Source organism: Lontra canadensis, unplaced genomic scaffold (genome assembly GCF_010015895.1).
Source record: "Lontra canadensis isolate GAN:19392208 unplaced genomic scaffold, GSC_riverotter_1.0 scaffold8, whole genome shotgun sequence".
In the NCBI taxonomy this organism is placed as follows: Eukaryota; Metazoa; Chordata; class Mammalia; order Carnivora; family Mustelidae; genus Lontra; species Lontra canadensis.
Genome location: NW_022631002.1, coordinates 6,088,869 through 6,109,171, shown reverse-complemented (window position 1 = coordinate 6,109,171; position 20,303 = coordinate 6,088,869). Strand labels below are relative to the sequence as shown.

At 44.7% G+C, this 20,303-nt stretch overlaps 1 protein-coding gene and 1 pseudogene across 2 annotated transcripts in view; both read left to right on the top strand.

The window, feature by feature from the left end:
- The window catches only part of HSD17B2 (hydroxysteroid 17-beta dehydrogenase 2), a 73,709-nt gene that overhangs the window by 35,776 nt on the left and 17,630 nt on the right, over positions 1-20,303 (top strand). Inside the window, exons 2-3 of one of the 2 annotated variants that reach the window (XM_032853876.1) lie at positions 7,628-7,840; positions 14,603-14,788. In XM_032853876.1, the coding sequence (XP_032709767.1) occupies positions 7,628-7,840; positions 14,603-14,788 (399 nt within the window). The remainder of the gene's footprint in view (positions 1-7,627; positions 7,841-14,602; positions 14,789-20,303) is intronic. The other variant, XM_032853877.1, reaches the window with a different exon arrangement.
- On the top strand, positions 109-2,076 carry LOC116865925 (annotated as a pseudogene).

Sequence of the window (20,303 nt, the reverse complement as noted above, 5' to 3'; positions counted from 1 at the left end):
TGTCCTGACTGCTCCATTAAATGTCTGCTCCCAGATATCTCCCCCTTTCCTCAGGCCTCCCTGTTCCCTGAAACTCAAACTGAAATTAGACCTGTTGGTAATCCTACAATGACCTCTCAGTGTTCAAGTGAAGGGAATAGTCCCCCATCTCTCACTGTCAGTCAAAAGCTAGAAATGATTAAGCTCGATGAAAAAGACACATTGAAAGCTGAGATAAGCTGGAGCCAGACCTCTTGCACCAGTCAGCCAACTTATGAAAGCAAAGGGAAATTTCTTGAAGGAAATTAAAAGTGCTTCTCGGGCAAACACACCAATGTTAAGAAAGGGCAACAGCCTTATTGCTGATAGGGAGAGAATTCCAGGGATCTGGACAGAAGATCAAACCAGCCACGACGTTCCCTTAAGCCAAAGCCTACTCCAGAGCGAAGGCCTAACTCTCTTCAATTCTGCGAAGGCTGGGAGGAGTGAGGAAGCCACAGGGGAAGAGTTTGGAGCTCGCAGGGGTTCTTTGAGGAGGTTTAAGAGAAGAAGCCATCTTTAGAACCTGAAAGTGCGTGGTCAAGCAGCAAGGGCTGAAGCAGAAGCCGCAGCAAGTTCTTCAGAGAGGGAGCTGAGACAAGGAAGGCGGCCACACAGAACAACAGATTGTCGCTCCACAACAGGCTGTCATAGCTAGAGAGAAGTCAACGCCTGGCTTCAAGCTGCCAAGAACAGGCTCTCTCTTTCTTCCTTCCTTCTTTTTTTTTTTTTTTTTAAGATTTTATTTATATATTTGACAGAGAGAGAGCACAAGTAGGTCGAGCAGCAGGCAGAGGGAGAAGGAGAAGCAGGCTCCCTGCCAAGCAAAGAGCCTGATGCAGGGCTAGACCCCAGGACCCTGGGATCATGACCTGAGCCGAAGGCAGCAGCTTAACTGACTGAGCCACCCAGGTGCCCCAGGCTGACTCTCTTATCAGGGGCTGATGCTGCTGGTGACCTGAAGATAAAGCCAGGGCTCCTTTACCATTCAGAAAATCCTTGAGCCCTTCAGAATTACGCTACACCTGCCCTGCCTGTGATCTATAAATGGGACAACAAAGTGTGGATGATAGTGCATCTGCTTACAACACAGTTTACTGAATACTTTGAGCCCAGTGTTGAGTCTTACTGCTCAGGGAAAAAAAAAGTTCCTTTCAAAATATGACTGCTCATTGGCAGTGCACCCAGTCACCCAAGAGCTCTGATGGAGGTGGACAAGGACATTAATATTGTTTTCATGCCCGCTAACACAACATCCATTCTGCAGCCTGCTCAGCAGGGAGTCTGCTTCTCCCTCTATCTTTGTCCCCCACTTGTGATCTCTCTCTCTCATAAATAAATAAATACATAAAATCTTTAAAAAAAATACATTTTGTAAGGCTAACGATGCCTTTAGTGATTCCTCTGATGGATCTGGGCAAAGTCAATTGAAAACCTTTCAGAAAGGATTCACCATTCTAGATGCCATTCAGAACATTCGTGATTCACGGGAAGAGGTCAACATTATCAACATTAATGGGAGTTTAGAAGAAGTTGATTCCAACCCTTAGGCATGACTTGGAGCGGTTCAAGACTTCAGGGGAGAAAGTCACTGCAGCTGTGGTGGAAAGAGCAGAAGAACCAGAATCAGAAGTGGAGCCTGAAGATGGGACCGCATCGCTGTAATCTCATGACAAAACTCTCAGTAGGTAAGGAGTTGCTAATTATGGATGAGCAGAGAAATTGGTTCATTGTGAAAGTGGTTTCTAGTCTGGGTGAAGATGTTCTGAACATTGTTGAAATGCCAGCAGAGGATTCAGCATAGTACATAAGCTGAGTTAGTACATCAGCGAGGTTGGAGAAGACTGACTCCGATTTTGAAAGAAGTTCTACTGTGGGTAAAATGCTATGCGATAACAACACGTGAAACAGAGAAATTGTTCTCAAAAGGAAGAGTCAATCGATGTAGAAAGCTTTACTGTTATCTTATTTTAAGGAATTGCAACAGCAACCACCATCCTACTTGGTCAGCAGCCATCAGCTTCCAGGCAAGAACCTCCCCCGGCAAAAAGATTATGACTTGCGGAAAGCCCAGATGATGGTTATCATTCTTTATCAATAAAGTCTTTTTTTAAATTATTTTATTTATTTATTTATTTGACAGAGAGAGAGATCACAAGTAGGCAGAGAGGCAGGCAGAGAGAGAGGAAGAAGCAGGCTCCCCACTGAGCAGAGAGCCCGATGCAGGGCTCGATCCCAAGACCGTGAGATCATGACCTGAGCCGAAGGCAGCGGCTTAACCCGCTGAGCCACCCAGGTGCTCCAATAAAGTCTTTTTTAAATGAATTAATTTATTTTAAGCAGGCTCCACACCCAGTGTGGGGATTGAACTCACAACTCTGAGATCAAGAGTCGCATGCTCTACTGACTGAAAAAGCCAGACGACCCCATTAAATCATTTTTTAATTAAGGCATGCACATTGGGTTTCTTTTTAGACATTATACTTCTGTACATTTAATAGACTACAGAATAGTATAAATATAACTTTTATATCTACTGGGAAACCACAACATTCATTTGACTTCTTTATTGTGGTTTGCTTTCCTGTGTTGGCCTGGAACTGAACCAACAACACATCTGTGATTTGCCCGCATCTACCATATGCTAGGTTCTTCCTGGGACCTTTCTCCAGAGAGAGTTAGGTCCTGGATTCACGAAGCTCGTCAAAGGCACTACCTTTAAAAATATCTTCCAGACTGTTCTCTGCTCAGAGAACATGGGGTGGGGATCATTGTGTCTCCTTCTCTCACTTAGCAGGAAGTTTTCAAGATTCACCCTTGATGTAGTGTGTATCACAGCTTTACTCCCTTCATGTCTGAAAAATATTTTACTGTTTGGATACACCACATTTTGTTTATCCAACCATTAATTGATAGACATTTGGATGACAGACATTGTCTCACCTTCCTCTGTACATCCCCGGCTGAGTTTATTTGCTGCATGGAACCGAGGGCCACAGCATTCACCTCTGCCCTGCAGAATGATTCTCTGTGCAGAGAGGGAATGTGCTGGCACCTGAGAGGACACAAACCTCTCAGGTGAGTGGGGAGCTTTAATCCAGTTTTAATCCCAATATAGCCAGCTGTGCCAACAGGAAGCAGAAGCCCAGGGTGTGGTGCTTTACAAGTGGGAGGGGTCGTCCTTGCACACCTGGCCTCACCCAGCACAGCATGTATAATCCAGCTCCAGATCTGCTCTTCGATCGGGTTCTAAGTTATTTTTAAGGTTAATCGCACCCTTCCTTGCTGGGCCAGAAGAGGACCATTCTGGAGTTGGCTTCCCCATAGCTCACCTCTCTAGCTAAACAGATAAAGGAGAAGGTGGCTGGTCCAGGATGATGAAGAAGCAGGGACTTGGTTTTAGGCTCTGGCAAACAGTCCATGTCCGTTCCTACTGTCTCTGTGACAGCGGTCTCCCGTATGTAAAATGGGAAAGGTAATCTTGACTGTTGACATTTGGAGAATAATTTTGGAAGACATTACTGATCACCAGTGCCATATGGAGCTTCCAGAAAAGGGTTGCACACACTGTACGCACTATCTAATGAACTTGCTATTGTCCAGGATCTGGTCTCCCCGCTGTGGACTCAGAAGTTGGATTTGTCCTACTCTAAGTCTATTTCTACAGGGCAAAGCCACATTCACTGGGCTCACAAACCTGTCATACACATATATTATTATATGTTAGAAGAACCGTAATTCTAATATGTTAATTTACACCGAGGCAGAGATTGTCACGTGGCCCAGATGTGTGTGTGTGTGTTCCAAATGCTACTGTCTCTTCCTCTGGCCAGGCCCAAGTGGTGAAACATGTATACACAGAGGCCTTTTCCTGAGCATAAATGCACATGGGTATACAAGCAGGAAGGAGACACAGCAAAAGTTAAAAACAATCAGCATTATTTACAATAGCCAATACGTGGAAGCAACCCAAGTGTCCATTGATAGATGAATGGATAAAGAAGATGTGGTATACACACACAGACACCCCACAGGTACATGCTGGAATATTATGCAGCCATAAAAAAGAGAGATAGCTTGCCATTTACAACAATGTGGATGGACCTAGAGGGTATTAGGCTAAATGAAATAAATCAGACAAAGAAAGAAAAATACAATATGATCTTACTTCTATGTGGAATCTAGAAAACAAAACAAGCGAATATATTAAATACCAGAAACAGGTCTATAAATACAGAGAACAGAGTAGCAGCCTCCAGAGGGGAGGGGGTTGGGGAATGGGCAAAGTGGGGGAAGGGGAGGGGGGGGGGGGGGGAGGTACAGGCTTCCAGTTATACAATGAATAAGTCATGGGGATGAAAGGGACAGCAGAGGGAATACAGTCGGTGGTATTGTAATAGCGCTGTGTGGTGACAGATGATGGCTACACGTGTGGTGAACATAGCAGAATGCATAGAGATATGGAATCACTATGTCGTATACCCGAAACTAAGGAAGACTGCAACTATAATTCTTAAAAAGTTAAATGTAATCAATTATGACAACTAGATGCCTTCATGTCATAGTAGGGGTGCCCAAGGAGCAGGAGCACCTACGCTTTTTGCTAAGGCTGACACTCTCTCCTGGGCAGTGTTTGCACGTATGAGCCACAGTGGCTTCTCTGTTGTACCATTTTCTACCCTTATGGGGCTGGCCCATCTCCATTCTAATTGGAATGACCTTTAAAAGAAGAGAATTTAGGGGTGCTTGGGTGGCTCAGTCGGTTAAGTGGACCACTGCTGATTTCAGCTCAGGTCATGATCTCAGCATTCTGGGATCAAGCCCCACCTGGGGCTTCCCACTCAATAGGGAGTCTGCTTCAGGATTCTCTCTCTCCCTCTGCCCTTCCCCCTCACTTGAGTGTGCATGCTCTCTCTCTCTCCCCAATAAATAAATCTTTAAAACAATAAAAGAAGAGCAATTATACAATAAAGATAAGTGCTTTCTTATAGCAAAATGGAAGACATTTAAATCAGGCCCCTCCATCGTGCCTCTATTGCTAAGGGCATCCACTGTTAGCATTTTGGTGTCTTTCCTTCCAAATTCCTTCTTGTATATTTCCATGCACAGACAGGTAGAGAATTAGCTCCCTCCCTTTTTGGAGGGCATAAGTTGGAGTCTATGTAATGAGTGTTATACCGTAACTTATTTTGCTTAACAAAATATCATGGAGCAATATCTAGGCTAGTTCATGTAGTTCTACCCCAACTTTTTTGAAGTGCTATGTTATATCCCATTTTAGGGACCATAATTTATGTCATCACTTTCCTATTCATGAACATTTAGGTCAGTCCCTTCTTTTGCTATTATACCCAGTGCTGTAAAGAAAACATCGTGAATGTGTCTCTGAATATATGTGTTTATTCTCTGGGACAGATCGTGAGACTCTTTCGGGCAAAAGATTTACACATTGAAAACAGTCATAGATTTTAGTCCTTAACATTTATCAGCAGTGTGTGTGAATGCCTATTTCTCTATCCTTTAGTCTTCTTATTTGTTATTTATTTACTATTTGAGTATAGGTCACACAATGTTACCTTGGTTTCCGGTGCACAACTTAGTGATTTGACAAGTTCATGCATTAAATTATGTTCACCACAAATGTAGCTCCCATTTGTCCTGTTACAAATATCACTGACTGCATTCTTTATGTTGTGGTTTATTCCCATGATGCATTCATTTCCTAACTAGAAGTCTGGCTTGGCCATTTTGTTCAAGCGCCCCCCCCCCCCCACCTCAACAACCCTAAGTTTGTTCTCTATATTTACAGGTCTGATTCTGTTTTTTTTGTCATTTTTTTCAGCTTGTTTGTTTGTTTGTTTGTTTAGAGTTCACTTATGAGTAGAATCATTTGGTATTGGTCTTTCTTAGTCTGACTTATTTCACTTTGCAAAAAACCCTCCAGGTCTATCCACATGGTTTCAAATGGCAGGATCTCATTCTTTTTTATGGCTGCGTCATATTATTCTGTGTGTGTAACATATTTTCCTTATCTGTTCATCTACTGATGGACATTCAGGTTACTTCCATTTCTTGGCCATTTTAAACAATGCTGCAATAAACATAGGAATGCGTGTATCTTTTCAAATTGGTGTTTTCATTTTCTTTGGATAAATACCCAAGAGCAGAGTTATTACATCATATGGCATTTTTACCTTTAATCCCTTGAGGAACCTATTGTTTCCACAGTGGCTGCACCAACCAGCATTCCCATAAACAGTGTGTGAGGGTTCCTTTTTCTCCACTTCTGCATCAACACTTGTTATTTCTTGTCATTTTGATTTTAGCCATTTTAACTGGTAGAAGGTGGTATCTCGTTGTGGTTTTGACTTGCATTTCCCTGGTGATGAGTGATGTTGGGCATCTTCTCGCGTCTGTTGGCCATCCGTATGGCTTCTTTGGGAAAATGTCTGTTCAGTGCCTCTGCCCATTTTTAAATCAGGTTGTTTGATTATTCGGTGTTGAGTTTGTCCTTTTGCCTAAGAAGGTCATCCTCTTCTTAGGGACAGTAAGGCTTCCATACTGAGACTTGAGTTGACTGTCAGTGTGCTCTCTGATTCCCTATATATTCCAATTCTTAGGTAGATGCCTGACTATAGCCCCGACTTCTGATAAGAGAGACCCCTCAAGGTTTACAGGAAAGACGACACAACATAGTCAATGTGAAGATGATTTCTCATCTTTAGAGCTTTGGGGACATATTAACTCTTACATGTTTATTCTTCCAACGCTCAATGGGTGACTTTTAGGTCTATGTTGCCTTCATTCAGAATTTCTGATATCTACTTTTTACACCTGTGGGCATAAAAGAATTTTTCCAGGTTCTAAATGTCCTGCAGACTGGGTTGGGTAAACTCCCATCTCAAATTCTGAGACATATTTTACATATTATGCCATCCACTTATTTATGCAAAGCAATACATTTAGGGCTTTCTATCTGGTTTCTGTTGTAAGCTTCTTTCCAAGGTTGGGATTTCTGTTCAATGGTTTAGGAGAAGGTCACTATGAGGGAAAAAGTTCTGAGGAGCTGATAAATGCAGGTGGCTATGAGCCACCATCTTTCACAACGTAGAAGGAACTGGGAAGCCTCTTGTTGTTGACTTGTGTCCACTATGAAGCAGGACATTTTGTTAGATTTCTAAAACCCTAAACCAACTCTGAAGTATTGATTTGTAATGAATGATTCACTGAAGATTTTATGGAGTGATGGAGGTTATATCAAATAGGACACAACAGAGATTAATAGAGAAACCTCCAGCAAATGTCACAGTTCTCCCTCCTCCTTAGTTCTTTGACCAACAACCACTCCTAGACCATCCCTCCACCAGCAATTCCCCTTCCACTTATGCCCCACTCCAGATTCTACCTCACTTTTCTTCTTTTTATACAGAGAAATGTGTCTGTTTTGGCTTCTCTGCCCATTTTCCCACATAGGAGGTAAAGAAACTTCCTCAAGTCCCACTCTCTCCAGAAAACATGGAGAATCATATGTAGTACGCAGTGTATTATTAAGTAATTTCTCCTGCCACTTGGCTTTGAACCCACTCTGTATTGCCTTAACCCCCTGCAGGTGGCGATTCCGGATTTGGCCATGCTCTGTCCAAATACTTGGATGAACTTGGCTTCACGGTATTTGTGGGAGTTCTGGATGAAAAGGGATCCGGAGCAGAGGACTTGCGAAGAATCTGCTCCAAGCGTCTCTCTGTGCTCCAGATGGACATCACCGACCCACAGCAGATAAAAGATGCCCACAGCAAAGTGGTGGAAAAGGTGCAGAATAGAGGTACTGCCTTTGTCTGTCCATGCCCTCAACTGCCCCCCACCCTCCTCACAAATGACCAACACTACTTCGAGCCTCTCCTTACCGCTGCCCTCTAGTCCATTCTGGCTGCCCACCACATGTTGAGAACACCTGTACTGGGCACCTGTCACATGCCAGGGCCTCTTACAGATATAAAGATGGTATGAGTAAGTCAGCAATGGCCCATCCTCACAGAACTTGAAGAATTCTTGAACTCATTCATCCAACATCTACTTGGTCACTCTCCCATTACCTACCCTCATGCCCACAACTCCCATTGCTTTTCTCCCACTAATATTAACAAGGAACAGGGGTACCTGGGTGGCTCAGTGGGTTGGGCCTCTGCCTTCAGCTCAGGTCATGGTCTCAGTGTCCTGGGATCGAGCCCCACGTCGGGCTCTCTGCTTAGCGGGAAGCCTATTTCCCCCCACACCACCTGCCTCTCTTTCTCCTTGTGATCTCTCTATCAAATAAATGAATAAAATCTTAAAAATAACACAAACAAACAAGAAACAGACTTAAGAAAAAAGAAAGTTTAACAATCACTGTCTTCCTTTAGCCACAGCCCTTTTCCTTCCCCTTCTTTTGTGGTCAAGCTCGTTGGAACCCCATCACCCTGTTTTTACTTCTTCGCCTTCAATCCCGCGTTGGCTAACTGGTCTGGCCGAGCTAATGAGTATCTTCCTGAACACGGAGCTCTTTATCTCTCAGCAACATTTAAATGTGTTCATTACCTTCCCTTGTCTTAACTTTGGGGTCTCCAGCACCCACCCCGCCTCCCTAGTTCTCTGATCATTTTTCTGCTTCTCCTGCATGAACCCTTTCCTCCATTCCTCCCGTAAATGTGAATGTTTCCAAGGGCTCCATCCCCAAACTACCCACCTCACATTATTTGGGCTAAGGTGGTGTCTCTCTGTGCCAGGACTCTCAACCCAGCTGCACATTAGAATCAACCAGGGAATGTCTGAAGATGCCCATGCCTGGGCCCAAGATGGCGCATGTAACTTGGAGGGCCCAGCTGAAAATTATGTGGGGCACCTTGTTTAAAAAAAATGATGAAGACTTTAAGGTGATGCTAGCTGAGAGTTAAAACAGGCCTGAGGCCTTTCAGAAGCACAGGGCCCTATGTGGGTACACAGCTGGCACACTCATGGTGCCACCCAGCCTGATGCACTCCCCAACCAATTAAATCAGTGTCTACCTGCAAGGGCTCAGCTGACCCTGCAATCAGGGGGCTGCTACTGTTGCTCTCCTTTTGCTAGGAACGTCAGCTGTAAAGAGAATCCTATGGGGGGCAGGTGTCAGTATATTCGAAAGTTCCCCAGGTGGTGCTAATGTTCTGTTAGAACGCAGAAACCGCGAGACGTTCACCAGTCTCTCTCCAAATCATACCGACTGAGTACTCTTCTCAACATCTGGACTTAAATACGTATAAAGTTGTCTGCTGGGCATCCCACCTCACTTTGTCAAAGCCTGACCTCATGACCTTTTCCCTTATTGCCGGTCCGCAAATGAGCTTTAACGCTGGTACACCCCACAGCTCAGATGCTGGTAACGCCATCTAGTCCATCAATTATGCCAGCAGCCGGGGTTGGGGAGGCACTGAGACCTGCAGCTTACACTCAGTTCCTGAATCCTATGGGTCCCAAGTCCTTCAGTTCTGTCTCCTAGATCTTTATCATCCTAGTCCCTTTCTGTCATCACCAGGCTGCCGTGACCTAGTGCAGGCCCTCACTTTCCCCTCAATAGCTTTCCTCTCCCATTAACTTTCCGAATGGACAGTAATCTTTACAATGTGCACCTTACAATGTCACCCACCTCCTCAAAACCCTTGGGCATACAGTCCCTCTATGTCTTGGGGTCCTCCTATGAGCCAGGCCTGTGGTAGTTGTTTTGCTTTGTCTCACTGAATGGTTCAGTGGTTCTCTGTCCGGTACCAAATAAAATCTGAACATATTCACAAGGATTTGAAGGCTTTCAGGATAATGGCTCTGGCCAAACCCTTAATTTGCAATACCTGATGGTCCCCTCAGTAAATTCTGATGGGTTTCCAGAACAGAATGTGCTAAATGTACCATAACTTTGCAGATTCATGTCCTCTTACCCAAATTTCCCTCTTGCCTCTACTCCCTTTTTCTAAGACTTGACTTTGTCTAGCTGCAGACTCTACTCTCGCGGGAGACCTGGCGCAGACATAACATCTCTTCCATGACGTTCCTGGTGATCCAGGTTACATCCTTCACTTCCTCTTCTGGACACTCACTTGTTAGGTCCCGCACACACCTGTACTGCTGCATTATTATAACCATCTGGCCATCTCCCACGACTCACCACTTGTTTCCTTGAGAACGAGATCCATGTTCGCATTAGGATTCTCCCAGGTGCCAGCAGCATAACCCAATTCGAAACTGCTAATGTATAAAGGAATGAATATGCTTAACTGAGAAGACCTGTTGGCTTCAGGCATGTCTGGATCCTTAAGCAATGTCATCTGTCATCGTCTCTGCTTCTTGGCTCTGCTTTCTCCCTTGTTGGCATGATGCTTATCCCTCTTATGAATGTGACTTCATGGTGTCTAACTCAGGAGATATTTGATACAGACCTCTCTAGTGAGGCCCAGAGGGTCAGTATTGGCCATATTCCATATTGCGTGATAAAGCAATGGGTTCTAGATATGGAAATACCATGCCAGCGTCTAGGGATGATGGGGTGTGGTGAGTACACTTTCCAGTGAGTGAGTCCATGCTGTTTTGGGGTCAGAATTCTGGAGAGCAATCCTCTTTTTTTTTTTTTTTTTTAAGATTTTACATATTTATTTGAGAGAGAGAACATGAGAGGGGAGAGGTCAGAGGGAGAAGCAGACTCCCTGCTGAGCAGGGAGCCGGATGTGGGACTCCATCCCAGGACTCTAGGATCATGACCCGAGCCAAAGGCTGTTGCTTAACCAACTGAGCCACCAGGCACCCTGAGAGCAATCCTCTTCCGAGATGGAATTGCCAATACAACTTCTACCTGTTTTCCTTGAGGTTTTCTCAACCTCAACCTCTCAAGTCTAAGAGAAAAGGTAGCTGTTAAACAGGGTAGTTTAAAAATCACCAAGAAGGAGGTTTCCTAAAGTACGCTTTGGGACCTGTAGATGAATGACAAAACCTCACTGTATCCTGTAAGAGGGTTAGCCCTGCCCTGTGTCTCTAAGCCGTACACACTATTACATAAGTATTTATATATTTTTAATAACTCATTAATATTACTTTTAAACTTATAAGCCCCCACAGGTATAATGAGCTTATTGGCCAGCTTAAAATTCTGTGGGCAGGAGTTGGCAAACTATGGACCTGTTTTATTATTATTATTATTTTAACATTTTACTTGGAAAGAACTGTCAGTTCACAGGAAGTTGCAAATAAATGTACAGAGAGTTCCTGTGCCTGCTTTGCCAAGTCTCCCTCAATGTTAACTTCTTGCCTAACTACGGTATGATATCAAAACCAGGAAACTGGCATTGGTATAATCCATGGGGCTTATTTAGAATTTGCAGCTCTATATACAAATGTGTGTGTGTGTGTGTGTATGTGTGTGTGTGTAGCTTTGTGCAAAAACACCACAATCAAAACACAGAACTGTTCCATCATCACCAAGCTCTCTCATGTTACATTTTTATTTTTGCTTATTATTAATATTATTTGAGAGAGAGCGAGCATGCCAGCAGGTGGTGAGGTCTAGGGAGGAGGGCCAAAGAGAGAGAGAGAGAGAGAATTCTAAGCAGGTTCCACGCCCTGGGAAGCTTACGGCGGGGCTCGATCTCAAGACCCTGAGATCTCCACCCCAAAGCTGAAATCAAGAGTCTGATGCTCAACCCACTGAGCCACCCAGGCGCCTTGGTTTTTACATTTTTTTAAAAAGATTTATTTATTTATTTATTTGACAGAGAGAGATCACAAGTAGGCAAAGAGGCAGTCAGAGAGAGAGGAGGAAGCAGACTCCCTGCTGAGCAGAGAACCCGATGCGGGGCTCAATCCCAGGATCCTGAGATCATGACCTGAGCCGAAGGCAGAGGCTTAACCCACTGAGCCACTCAGGCACCCCTGGTTTTTACATTTTTAAATGCTTAAAACAGTCAGAAGAAGAATATTATTTTGGCAAGTGCAAATTAGATGGAATTCAAATGTCAATGTCCATAAATCAAGGTTTACTGGAGTCCCACTCCCATTTTCCTTCACATACAGATGACAGCTGGCGGCAGAGTTGAAACAGGAGTGCTTACAACTAAAATATTCACTCTCTGGCCTTTCCTAGAACAAGTTTCTCACCCCCATTCTAGTGCACCCTCATGCTGCTCCTGCATGTTGCCTGTCAGAGGTGTGCATCAGGCCAAGGGAATTAAAACCATCCCTTGGAGGGGCTAGCCCAGGCCTCCTCTGTGCCCATCACCATCCTCCCGACAGCTGGCGAGCTCTTCCTACGAGCTCGCCATTCTCTCACTTAGTGCTCCCAGTCATTACCGCGTGTCAGTGTCGGACCCCCGGCTCAGGTGCGTGAGAAGTGCAGTTTTAGCTTCCACAACTCAGCTCTGTTTCTATTTTGAGCCATCTTTCTGCCACACGACGAGCATCTTTCAGTTTGAGCTTCATCTCATTTCCCCAGCGTAGCCTCTAAGGTCCTGGGGACGGGACATTTCATCTTCGATCACCAGTGCTTCTGGCTGGTGCCTGCAGGGATGCCCAGTGCTCTGTCCGGTCCTTGTGCAGTCTGGCTGCCACCTACCTCCTTGGGGCCATCAGGGGCTGGACCTCCTGCTGTTTGTGGGTCTGTTAACACCGACGCTCTTCTGGCTTCGGTCCATACCACAGGCTCTCACACTGGAGCGGACATGTTCTGTCACAGACACTGAGATTCAACAGCAATTTCTGATCACCAGCTTCTGATCTGACAGGTCTGAAGTGGGGTTCTAGGATGTCCCTTTTCTTTTTTTTCGATTTTGAGAAAGAGACAGAAAGAGAGAGTGCATACCTGCAAGAGGGAGGGGGAGGGGCAGACAGAGAGGGAGAGAGAGAATCTTCTTCTTCTTCTTCTTTTTTAAAGATTATTTATGTATTCGACAGACAGATCACAAGTAGGCAGAGCAGCAGGAAGAGATAGAGGGGGAAGCAGGCTCCCCGCTAAGCAGAGAGCCCGATGTGGGACTCGATCCTAGGACCCTGAGATCATGACCTGAGCCTAAGGCAGAGGCTTTAACCCACTGAGCCACCCAGGCGCCTTAAGCAGCCTCCACGAATCTTAAGCAGGCTCCACGACCAGGACGGAGCCCAAATCAGGGTTCCATCTCACAACCCTGAGCTCACCACCTGAGCAGAAACCAAGAGTCGGATGTTTCACTGACTGAGCTGCCCAGGTGCCCCTGGAATTTGCATTTCTAAGTTCCCACTGATGCTGCTGGTTCTGAACCACATCTTGAGAATCATTATTCTAAACCATGTGGAAGCTCAGGGGTCTCAGAGAATCTGCTTCAGATCTGCCCAACTAAACATACCCCAGATTCTGTCCCCTCTGTTGGGTAAAGAGGACCCAGGGCCCTCCCCTCTGCTACAGATCCTGCCCCCTGAAAAATATCTGGAGATCTTGAATGACCTCTTTCCCTGCCTGTTAGGGCCATGGTTCCCAAGCTTGCTTGTACATTGGAACCAACTGGGGAATTTTTTGTTTTTAAAGACTTTATTTATTTATTTGGCAGAGAGAGACAGCGAGGGTGGGAACACAAGCAGGGGAAGCTAGAGAGGGAGAAGGAGCCTCCCCGCTCAGCAGGGAGCCTGTTGTGGGACTCATCCCAGGGTGCTGAATCATGACCTGAGCTGAAGGCAGACACTTAATGACTGAGCCACCCAGGCATCCCACACTTGGGGAATTTTTAAATTCCATGCCAAGGTCACTTCTCTCCCCTACCCCAGGATTTCTGATCTAATTGGGCATTGGGATTTCTGATGTGGCTGGGCATTGGGGGTCAGGGTGAGACATTAAAAAGCCCCCCAGGTGATTCTAACATGTAGTCAAGGTTGGAAACCACTTCTTGTGGATGGAGGCTCTCCAGGTATGGTCCAGAACTGCAGCAACAGTGTCACCTGGGAACCTGGTAGAAATGTAGATTCTCAGGCGCCATCCCAGACACCCTAAATGAGAGTCTCTGGAGGTGGGGCCCAGCCATCCATTTGAACAAGACTTCTGGTGATTCCGATCCAATCAGCAGGATTAGGCTGGTTGGGGAAAGGACTGGGGCTCAGGGACTCTCACATCTCCTGAGTTCTTGGCGCCTCTCTAGTTTTCCTGGATTAGGGGATCTTTTCTAGCCTAGGGATAAAGCACATATATCATCCTGCATGGCCTCAAGATATTAGACCGCCTCTGCATGGTCCTTTGAGGAGAAACAGGACATAGGCTCTTATTACTCTCCCCCTTGCTGGGTCCTCTGGCCCCAGATACCGCAAATATCTAGCTGTATCTAGGAAAGTGCTTTAAGGAAAAGAAAATACCTACCAAAACCCATCACTTAATATTTCAAATTTACTCTCCACACATTGCCTCAGAGTAAGTAGTTTTAGGTATCCAAGGAGATTAACGTCCAAGAGTTTGAGTGGTCTGCCTAGATCCTAAATCTCAAAGGGGCCCTTAAGACTCCAGAGTGTCAAGTGTTAAAAGTCCTCCTATTCTTTGGCATGACTGGACATCAAAGTCATTCCTTTCTGTCCTCAGGACTGTGGGCTCTGGTCAACAACGCTGGCATCCTCGGCTTGCCAGCAGACGGTGAGCTCATTCCCATGACTGGGTACAAAAAATGCATGGCTGTGAACTTCTTCGGGGCTGTGGAGGTCACGAAGGCATTTTTGCCTCTTCTAAGGAAATCCAAGGGCAGGCTGGTGAACATCAGTAGCATGGCAGGTGAGTTTGCCTTTCCCTACAAGGTTGTGCGATGCCTGTTGTGCAAGAGGAGGCTCGTAGCATTCTTTGTGGGCCAAACAAGAAAGCAGGACACGCTCCTGCAGAGCTGGGTCAAGCTTAGTCAAATTGTCTGTTTACTGTTGATCTTAATACAATAAAACCTTGCTTTCAGATCCTTTCATGTACAAACTATTACCTCTTAACTCATATATTCATTCCTGGGGATTTAGGGTTTTACATATCTTCATAGCACATAAGCTTCCTAGATTTGGACAGGAAATCCCTCATAGAGTTACTGATAATCTGTTTTCAACCCTCTCTGAACTGGGAACACTCTGTTGTTCCCTGTGAAATGAGTAAGCAAATGTCCGCACCGTTGACACCACCAGAGCTCCATGTCTTGGCTGGTTAGAGCTTTCCTAGAGCTTTCCCTAAGATCCTTCCCACCATTTTGCAATCTCAAGGCAGTTGGGTCATGTGTGATACTAGATGACTCATCTTTTTCCATTTCAAAGAACAGAGAGTCAACAACTTGAGTCCAGGGTTTAACAATCTGCCTTCCATTAACAATGTCCAGATAGGCCATATCACATCCTTTCTTCTAGGACAGGTTTTATTTTCCAGCTGGGGTTCCTCAGATCCCGACTCAGGTTTGGAAATATCCATGGTGTTGTGTTTCAGGACGCTGCATGGGTGAAAGGGAAACCAAAGGGGTAGGGCGTGGACTCCAGCATCCTGCCTTTGCATAGAGGAACCTTGGTCTTCTCTGTTTCATCAGTTGGTTCTGAAGAGTATTTTCTTTCTTTCTTTTTTTTTTTTTTTTAAAGATTCTATTTATTTATTTGACAGAGAGACATCACAAGCAGGCAGAGGGAGAATGGGGGAAGCAGGCTCCCTGCCAAGCAGAGAGCCAAATGCAGGGCTCAATCCCAGGACCCAGAGATCAGCACCTGAGCCGAAGGCAGAGGCTTAACCCACTGAGCCACCCAGGCACCCCCTTTCTTTTTCTTTCTTTCTTTCTTTCTTTCTTTCTTTCTTTCTTTCTTTCTTTCTTTCTTTCTTTCTTCTTTCTTTCTTTCTTTCTTTCTTCCTTTCTTTCTTTCTTTCTTTTCTTTCTTTTTAATTTTTATTTATTTTATTTTTGACAGAGAGAGATCATGAGTAGGCAGAGAGAGAGCGGGGGGGAAGCAGGCTCTCTGCTGAGCAGAGAGCCCGATTTGGGGCTCGATCCCAGGACCCTGAGATCATGACCCGAGCTGAAGGCAGAGGCCCAACCCACTGAGCCACCCAGGTGCCCCTTTCTTTCTTTCCTTTTTTTTTAATGAGGCATCTGATAGTTGTTTTATTTTGTTTTATTGGTTTTTTGTTTTGTTTTTTGTTTTTTGTTTTTTGTTTTGAGGGGATATTCTTTGAGTTAAGGGCAATTATCATTATGTGCCATGCTCCCTTTCCTGGCTTTCACTCAGGAACTTCCTTGAACTTAGCTGCTGTGTGAGTGTGTGTCGCTAAGTTGTAGGTTGGCCTGAAGAGGAAGGAAGCAGGGGAGGAAGAGAAGGCGAATGGGGATAGAGAAGTCTAAGGTGGTTAAGAGCGATTAGTATTGTGTTTTAACTTGTATGAGGACCCTGAGGTATTTCCAATTTCTTGCCACCTGCGCAAGCAAACAAATGCTGGAAAAACACATTTGCAAAATTTCACCCTTATCTTTCTTCTGAACTCCACCTTCAGATTTTTACCTCTGTGAATACCTCACCTTTCTCAGTGCCCTGGCACAGACTGGTGCTTCTGAAAATGTCTCCCATGTTCTTTGCCTCACTCATTCAACAAATATTTACTGAAATAACTGATCATTGCCTGCTTCTTGACACAAGGACAAGAAAGTTTTTCTCTCTCTTTTTTAAAGATTTTATTTATTTACTCGACAGAGAGAGAGGGAGCACAACAGGGGAGCTACACCGTGGGTAGGGAGAGGCAGGTTTCTTGCTAGCAGGGAGCCTGATGCAGGGCTTGATCCCAGGACCCCAGGATCATGACCTGAGCCAAAGGCAGACGATTAACTGACTGAGCCACCCAGGTGGCCCGGTTTTTCTGTTTTCTCTCTTTGTTCTCAACTTGGAGCAGCTCATTCAGAAGATTTCACTTGACTTATCACCTAGTATGCACCCTATCTGCTACTGGTGTCTGGCATACACGAAGCTCAACAAAGAAATGAAGAAATGCAAGTGCGAGAATTAATAAAACATGGATAAATGAATGAAGGAGTGAAAAATTTATAGTGCCCAGGAAGCCCATTCATACATCTTCAACTTGGCTTCTAAAGCTCTTTCCTTTATTCTTTTTCTTTCTTTTTTTTTTTAATTTTAAAAGATTTTATCTATGTATTCAGAGAGGGAGAGAGTTTGCCTGCTTGTGTGAGTGGGGGAGGGGCGGAAGAAGAGGAGAAAGAGAATCCCAAGGAGACTCCCCGCTGAGCATGAAGCCCACTGCAGGGCTCCGTCCCAGGACCCAAGATCATGATCTGAGCCGAAATCAAGAGTTGGATGCTCAGCCGACTGAGTCACCCAGGCGCCCCTCTAAAACTTTCTGAGCCAAGACTCAGTACGCTTCTCATGTATTTCTACTGGAGGGAAACAGGAGTGTTAAAATAAATCACATACCTTCCCTCTTATTCTCACCGTGGATGTGCAAATTCTTTACATCCAGCCTTACTATTTCCATTCCACCATCTCACCGTCATCAGTCAGTCGACATGTCTGAAACTGGAGTTGTTATCAGCACGTCAAAGCTGGCTCCCCTTCTTTCAGTTCTCCTCCTCGGCTGTTGAATTACAGAGCTTTGAGCCTTCTTAGATTTGTTTCTCCCTCTGCCTTTCCCTCCTTTCTCCCACCCAGTCAGTCACCAAGATGTATGCAGTCTTCCTTTATCATACCCAGTTTTAAATGCTTATGACCCAAAGAAACTCCAGAAGTAAGTTCATTTGTAGGACACGGAAGCCACCTAAGGTATGTTATAAAGTTGTTAAAGCAGTAGCAAGAAGTCAGGACAGATGGGAAGCATGTGCACCTGACAGAGCAGGTGTTTGTAAAAAGATAGGAGCAAAACTCTTAAATGGTGCTTACAGTTTCCTTCCGTGATGAGGAGCAGAGAAATTCAGCAGAAAACAAAATAAGGGAATCCCTAGTGCTTGGCTGACAAGAATTTTGCAAAACAATGGAAAGGATTTTGAGCAGGGCATAAGGAGCTGGAGTGTAACACAGGATCAGGGAAGGTCAAAGCATGTATGAACGACAGTATATGAGCAACCGATCTGTAGAAATTAGCATCCAATTTAATGCCAACTTGATAGATCTCTTGGCAAATTTGATACAATGGCGATTTTGGGAAACGTGCTTGTCTGGGAATTGATCCCTGGTGTTTTTCTCATTTTGAAGTAGGAGTCATGGAGAAAGAGAGATAGGCAATCAGTCACTACTAAGTTTCCTCTAAAGGAGCTCATGGTAGCCCTGACCCATCAGGTTGTCTTGAGCCTGATACCCCTACCACCCTCCGCATGACAAGAATTTCAGTGGGGTAGATCTATCATGGAAGTTTGCATCAGCCAGGAGAAGCTGAGCAGGAATTGGCCATTCTGTTCCAGTTATCCATTGCTGCATAACAAATAACCCCAAATAAAGTGTCTCAGGCTGGTGGGAGTCGGTAGGTAACCAGTTTGCTAGACAGTATAGTGATTCCTCAGATCCATGCACGTGCTAATTCCTGGAACCTGGAATATGTGACCTTACCTGGCAAAGGGGGGCCTTGCCGGTATGGTTGAGTTAAGGAGCTAGAAATGGAAAGATTATCCTGCCGTATCTAGATGGTTCCAATACAAGAGTCCTTACAAGACGGAGGCAAGAGCGTCAGAGTCAATGAGAGATTGGAAGACCAGGGAACAGACCCAGACCCAAGGAATGCAGGCAACTTACAGAAGCAGAAAAAGTCAGGGGAACTGATTTTCACTTGGAGACCCCAGAAGGAACACAGTCCTAACGCAACCTTGATTTTAGCCCAGTGAAACCTCTGACCTTCAGAACCATAAGATAATACATTTTTATTGTTTAAGCCACTAAGTTTGTGGTGATTTGCCATAACAGCAGTAGGAAAGTAATACCTTCCGGCCCATCCCAGTTTCTTTAAAGGTAGATGGAGGTACATCTACCCCTCTTCCCTGCCTTCCCCACAGTAGTGGGGTTGGGGAGATGGTGGTGGAGGGGGAGATTGTAGGGATGACCTTCCTTTCTAATACCCAGCATGGGCTATCATGTCAAAACTCACTGTGCCCCCAGCCTTCCAAGCACTCCTGGAGGCTATCTTTTGGCAGTTTGAATTCCCAGACAGACAGCCTTCCTAGTAAGGCTGGGAAAATTATTTGTAATAAATAAATAAATAAATAAATAAATGAAATTAATATATCATATATCACAGATAACATATATAATATAGAATAATATAAAATAAATATAAATAAATAAAAATTTTAAAATAAATTTAAAAATTAATGTTTTTTAAAAAATTTCAACTTTATTTTGCCAACGTGTTCAATTCCAATATTACAGTAGAAATGCCTGAAGAACTGGCAAACTGTGATTCAGCTCTGGCACCAATACACCAAATTCTACTGCAGCAATAAGTACATGCTTTACAATCCTAATCTGGGTCTTTCTCTATCAAACTTTGATGAAATCTGATGAATAACTTACCATACGCACCTAATTTCCTATTGCAAACATTTTACTTTCTTGAAACCTTAACACACTTATGCAACCCAGGGCCTCATGGACAGCTTCTTCTCCTCACCCTTCTTAGCGTGTGAAATCCACACTTAGCACTTTCTTGCACTCCCCCAAAAGCAAAACCATCATCAGATTGGCTCAGATCTTCAGCATAGATTTTTACTAAAGACTTTGGGCACCTGTTAGAACGGCTAAGACCAACAACACGAGAAACAACAGATGTTGGCGAGGATGTGGACAAAGGGGGACCCTCCTGCACTGTTGGTGGGAATGCAAGCTGGTGCAGCCACTGTGGAAACAGTACGGAAGTTCTTTCAAAAGTTAAAAACAGGGGATGCCTGGGTGGCTCAGTCCATTAAGTGTCTGCCTTTGGCTCAGGTCATGATCCCAGGGTCCTGGGATCGAGTCTCGCATTGGGCTCCTTGCTCAGCCGGGAGCCTGCTTCTCCCTCTGCCTGCTCTGCCTGCCACTTACCCTGTTTCTGCAGGCCGCTTTCTCTCTGACAAATAAATATATAAAATATTTAAAAAAAAAGTTAAAAACAGAACTACCCTACAATCCAGCAATGGCACTACTAAGTATTTACCCGAAGGATACAAAAATAAAGATTCGAAGGGATGCGTCCTGATGTTTATAGCAGAATTACCAACAGTAGCCAAACTATGGAAAGAGCCCAAGTGTCCATTAACTGATGAATGGATAAAGAAGATGTGGTATATGTAGACAATGGACTATTACTTAGC